Raw genomic sequence first — 6,372 nt, 5'->3', positions numbered from 1 at the left:
CTTTCAAGATCTACATATCTACATGTGCTGATGTTTGTGTTTATCAACATTCTATTTTAAGTTCTGTGCAAGAACTCAGCTAACAGATGTTTCCACATATAAAAGCTATGTTCAAGTATTGTAGTTTTTAGAATTTAAATTATAGAATCATTTGAGACTAAATGAAACTTTAGGGAATTACATCTATTTGATTTTGTTTGTTTGTTTGTAGTTAAGCACAAAGCTCACAATGAGCTATCTGTACTGTGCCCATCAAGGGTATCAAAACCTGGTTTTTAGCATTATAAGTATTTAGACTTATCACTGGGCCAATGGAGGGCACATCTGTTTGCATTAGAATATTAGTTACAGTGGATTTACATGTAAAGTATGTTTTAAGTCTTGAAGATCAATAATATTTGCTTAAAAATATTTTTTGCCCTAAAAAAAAAAGACTTCTCAAGTAAAGTGCATATGGGTTCACAGTTCCTATTTTTATTACCTAATTCAATATAATTAATCCAAATTTCAAAATGTTTCCTCATTATATCATGTGGGCCATAAACATACCATCAAGTAGAATTTATAATAATTTAAAATTCCAAAAAATATAAGCATACTTACCTTGATGTCTTCTATTGTATCATTATATATTAATTCTGGTGGATAAACGACATCCAGATTATCCCATCGATCCTCTTCCTCTGAGTCCACAAAAATTTCAAAGTAAACAGATTTAGTTGAAAACCTGCTGTTTGTGTTGTCAAAACAAATCTTATAGTCTCCTCTCTCTTTTACCTCATGCCTATGGAATGAACAGGAAATCAATGAAGGATGATGATTTGTTACACACACTTACACTGGCCATATTGTACACATACATATAGTCATTTAGTAATTAAGATGACAGATGTACTAGTAGGAAATGAAGTAATTTAAATATATATATATATTTCATTACTATAAAGCCTACAGTAATACAGTAGTCAAGTAAGGATGCATTATTAGAATTTGAAGTAAAAACATACATATAACTAGTCCTCTATCTGGAAAATCCACACTTATTACATATAAATGTGCTGACAATTATTACAAAAATGTTCATCTGATAAAGAAAAGTTTTACAGTAATAGAAACCACTACTTACTATGTTGTTCATCAAGATTTAATACAATCATTATTAAGCTATGCTAGTAAGAGTTCAACACCTATATACATACATATATCTAATTAGTAATATCTCTTAAGGAGCTCCTAATGTCATTTATTGTTATTCTTTTAAAGAATAATGCAATATACGTTTGTTACCATACAAGGATCAGAAATTGTTTGGATAAAAAAAACTAAGGTTATAAGTTAAAATACATTAAATTACATTCATAAAGAAAACAGAAATCGATAAAGATAAGCTATAAAATACATCACTGTATTATTAATCTTCGTTTATTACTTAGATAACAAGGTAATGTAGTGATTCAGTGTGAACACCCTTTATAAGCTGGCAAAGTAAGATTACAATCAATTATACCTGCCATAATTCTTAAAATTCTTAAGGGGCTACATAAAAAAAAGTGTTGGAAAAGTATATGATAAGCCGAATACTGATGTCGTATGGCAGGTATAATTGAATGTGGTGATCCATTACTGCAGCTCTTCTGTATTAAAGGAAATATTTCTGAGTACAAATTCATGCAAGGAAACTAATTATCTTAGTACAAAAAAGGCATCTTTCAATAGAATCAGCAAATTATTACAATACTAATGAATGTACTGGAATAGTGTTTGGTAAATCAGGCATTAGTGTTTATATACACGTACACTGAAATCAGCATTGATTTTACAATAAAAGCATGCTTCAAGAAAATTTTACATCTAGCAAAAAGGGTTTTCATTACTTTTAATTAAGTGTAGGTATAACGATATAACTAAAGTAGGGATATAACTCATGTTTGAGGTGGAGCTTGGGTATGTTCCCCCCCTAAAGAGGTCCAAGGATAGCTTCCCCCCTTTCTTTCAATAATTTTCAAAATCAAGACTATTGGAAACATGAGATCCTGAATTTTCTGGTCTTTTCTAACAACAATATGAACTGAAATAACTGCATAAAAAGGCAATAAATGTTTGAATTTCTATTACTTATTTAAATGATTTAGCTTTATTTGCACTAGGAGTGTAACATTCCATCTTTAATGAATACATACATCAACTTTGTTCCTTTCATCGCTCCGATGATGCCTCTAAAGTACGCAAAACTACTAAGTAAATTTTAAATGGTTTTCTTATATAGTTGTGTTCAGTTTATTACAAAAATCAATAAAACCACAGTCATATTCTGTTACATGACATGAGCACTAAGCACATACCATTGACAGTATAATGGTAATATAAGGTCATATGGCATATATTATCTTTTCTCATTTGCTCTAAAGCATTAGAAATGACTTCAAAATTATGTGAAAACTATTTTTTATGGCAAAGAGAGGATAAAAATGTAACACTTAAAGTGACACTGGTGATTGGGTTCATCCAGGATAAAACAACAAGAAGAAAAAAACAGGTGGAGACAAAATATACAAAACCAAAGTAGTTGAGGAGATGAAATGTAATTAGCCAGAGTAGGTGATTGATTTACCTGGCACCTGTTGAAAACCCTAAACATATCATACAAAGAAGCATACCTATGTACAGCATCAGCTTTCATAAAGTCAGAGATGATTTCTCTGTTAGTAGGAGATCTTAGAAAAAAGTTGATGTTTAGTTCACGTCTTAATTCTATATCTCCGAAAGTTGCATCAAGCACCTGTTTTTATACAGAAAAAAAAAATACAGTCTGTAAGAACATGTAAATCTAGAAACACAGTACATGTACCTGTATAAACAATTAATGCATAAGAGAAAAAACAAATGGTATTATTCCAAATAGAACTTTGTAAATGCTTTCAATATAGAGATGTTACCTAATTTTCTATTTAAGAATAGCAAAATTAATATGTTATATACTTATTTGCCCAAATTAGTATTAAGGTCTCAAAGAATGCTTGTACATAAACTTATCTGATAGACAAGAAAAACCAATGGAAAGTTTATTTCTGCACTTATACATTAAGTATTCCCACTACAGATAAAACAACTTCCATCAAAAATAATAAATTTTCTGGCCCAGCCATTACTTGTAGGCCAAATTTCAATCCTATAAATTTTTGTTCTTTTAAACATTTATTCTTGATAATCCTGAGAACTTTTGCAGTTATTTTATTAAAAATAACTCATGAGTTTTAATACTGTATTTTTCATGATGATGATATGTAATATACAACTATATAATAAAAATTATCGGTCTTGATTTTATAGCTGTATTAAGTGTGATGTGAATAATTACTTTGAGTCATTATTAATCAAATGGTAGTTTCAGCTATTTTAAATATGTTCATTAAATGTTTAAGTGCATACACATGAAAAATAATTCCATCAGAACTAAAATTATATTTTCACAAGTTATATTTATGTACTCCTTTTACTTCCCTATACTTTCAGGTATACAGATTATGAATGTTATTTTTTGGAAAAGCTGTAACACCTATGTAAATAGCTGTAGTTTTTAGGGATAATTACAAACTCACTTTTATATCATCTGTGCAACTGAAATAGGAAGCTTTGAACTTTTCTTTAGATTGTATTTCTTTACACAACAGTACAAAAAGACAATAAATATTAAATGTAAAGTTACTTGTAACTTAGGGCCAAAATTAGTCTCTGACATGATAAGGAAAGCCATTTCCAAGCAAAGTAAAAGGCCCATTGATGTGTTATTTTAAGTGACTTATAAGTTATATTCATTCTAATTTTCCAAAGTTGAAGTTCTTGCTAAAGTTAAGTTTAAGCCTGAAAGTGAAAGATGAAGACATTTACTCTGTAACTTAAGACACACGATTACTGACATTTTACAACATAAGCTACTTATAAGTTATAGTTGTATACACCAAATATTCTCATCTCAAACTTCAGTTTTACTTTTACAAAATTTAAAAGTAGCAATTAATAACTTTTCTTATTTTTATGAAAACTCTGACTACATAAGCCTGAAATATAGCACTACACAACTAATTTAGTGCTAGGAGCTACATATAATTTGTTTTTTAGCATACGTTGCAGAGGCTGTTCTCGGAAAAATGCGCTACATAATCAGTAATTTAGTAAATCAATCACCTGATATTCAATTTCTATAACATCATCTTCCTTAGCAAATTGATAAAAACATTCTGTCTTCCCAGGCCCTACAGTTATCGAGAGCTCGCTCTCATTATTTTCAGCTGCATCTTTTGCTTGCAAAAACTCACGAATATTAAAAGTTATTATTGCTAAAAAAACAAATACAAATTTTGAATTCAATGCTACGACCCGTCCTCCTACCATTTTGAATTACAATACGCGTTGCGACGTCTAACGTTGATTTATGAAAAAATGGTGCTTTATATTAAAATATTTATAAAATATAATAAAGTTAAAAAATAAATAAAACATTTCATGTCTGTAAATATTAAATGACTACGAAATATATATATGTATATCTAAATGTTGATAAAAATTTCAGTTCAAGCATGCATATATATATATATGATAAAGCATATCTTTACTGAGTAAAAACGTATTTACACTTCATTGATTCAAAGTATACTGTTATAAGCGACATTTTTAATATTTTAATTTAGATGTCAGTTTGCTAAAGGAAGCTAATCGTGACGATAACGTATTATCTAGAAATTTCGTGCAGTAAGAATAAAACGATAATGATAGAGATACCAGTGAGTAAATTAGTAATCAATGAGTATTCAGTCACTGAGTTATTCATTTCAGTGCCAATTAATGATTTAGTCAATAAGAGTTATTGCATTTATTTGTCTACGATTCAATTAATTAATGAATCAATCTTTTGTTATCAATCAGTTAATAAGGAAATTCTACAAGTAAGTTCGTGAGTAAGTGTAAAGCAAATAACTTTAGAAATATCTGTTGAAATGTTTTTTGGGATGTTAGGCCTACAAATGGCTGTAGCTTGTAGCAATGTTATTGATGTTGTTGTTGTCTGTATGTTATTAAGCACAAAGTTACACAAAGAGCTATCTGTGCTCTGCCTACCACGGATATCGAAACCCAGTTTTTAGCAGTGTAAGTCCGCAGACATACCACTTTGCCACTAGGCGGCAATGTTATTGAATAAATAAATTAATTCATTATCGTTACATGGACTGGACACAGTATTATTTGTATTATATAATCCAAAAGAACCTGCCCAACGATAAAATACGTTACAACAACATCACGGAAGATTGCCGCTAGTGCTTAGTAGGATTCGATTCTCTGTGCATCACAAGATAAATAAAACAAGTTGTTACCAATATAATATGATTACTTTTAAAAGACACTTATAAGCTATTATCAATTTATGACACACTTCCGACCTCCCATAAATAGATTACTTGATACAAACAAAGTCAGAGTCGTAGGTTTAGTTGATAACTTATTTTAATTCGTTTTTATTCTTCAGATTGGATATTTAAATAATTTGTTCTAGATGGGCATCGCCTCCCAGTGGCTCAGCGACAAATCTAAAGGCATATAACACTAAAATCTGGGCTTAGATACCTGTGATAGGCACAGCACAGATAGTCCATTTTGTAGCTTTGTGCTTAACTAAAAACAAAAAAAGACCAGTATCAGAAGTAACATTGAAAATGAATCCTTCTTCATTAGCAGATCCTTCGTTTGAAAAATTATCAATAAGTTTGATCATTTCAGTGGATAGTTAATATCTTGTTATTGTAGCATGGAACTGAAAAGCTAGTTAGGATGACAAACTTTTGCGTTTCCGATTTTTAAAGTATATGATACATTACATAAATGATCCTTTTTATCACCGCTAATAGACCTTCTCGACATCAACTTAACTTTAAAGATCTGTCTTCATTTTTACAATAAATTGCATATCCACATATTTTAACTGTAATACATTATAGACGTTTCAGTATTGACATCACATCATCCTTACGATTCGCACTGACTTACCTCCATTTCGTAGGTCAATATCAATGCTATCTCTTGTATCTGCAAATGTATTCGAAAAAGGGTTTTCATGAACTTATTTAGTAGAGGCTTAAATAATACCTTTTATCAGTTTTCATTGTTCTATCTTCCAGTATATTTATTATTCAGGTCCAAAGTTATAAACTAAATGAGACTCAATTGTTATAAGCACCTTACTATTTTTTTATAGATTTGAGAAATTCCTACTTATCTATATGGCCAGGTGGTTAGGGCGCTCGACTCGCAATCTGTGTGTCGCATGTTCGAATCCACTGTCCTACGAAATATTCTCGCCCTTTCAGCTGTGGGGGC

At 30.1% G+C, this 6,372-nt stretch overlaps 1 protein-coding gene across 1 annotated transcript in view; it reads right to left on the bottom strand.

Moving 5' to 3' along the window:
* LOC106472286 (transmembrane emp24 domain-containing protein 1-like) overlaps positions 1-4,397 on the bottom strand; it is a 9,094-nt gene extending 4,697 nt beyond the window's left edge. Inside the window, exons 1-3 of the mRNA XM_013932918.2 lie at positions 4,186-4,397; positions 2,658-2,779; positions 604-784 (exon numbers count right to left, since the gene is read on the bottom strand). Of these exons, the coding sequence (XP_013788372.1) occupies positions 604-784; positions 2,658-2,779; positions 4,186-4,392 (510 nt within the window). The 5' untranslated portion in view covers positions 4,393-4,397. The remainder of the gene's footprint in view (positions 1-603; positions 785-2,657; positions 2,780-4,185) is intronic.
* Positions 4,398-6,372: the final 1,975 nt, after the last annotated feature.

This window comes from Limulus polyphemus, unplaced genomic scaffold (assembly GCF_000517525.1).
Source record: "Limulus polyphemus unplaced genomic scaffold, Limulus_polyphemus-2.1.2 Scaffold5218, whole genome shotgun sequence".
In the NCBI taxonomy this organism is placed as follows: Eukaryota; Metazoa; Arthropoda; class Merostomata; order Xiphosura; family Limulidae; genus Limulus; species Limulus polyphemus.
This window is presented reverse-complemented; position numbering and strand designations above follow the sequence as displayed.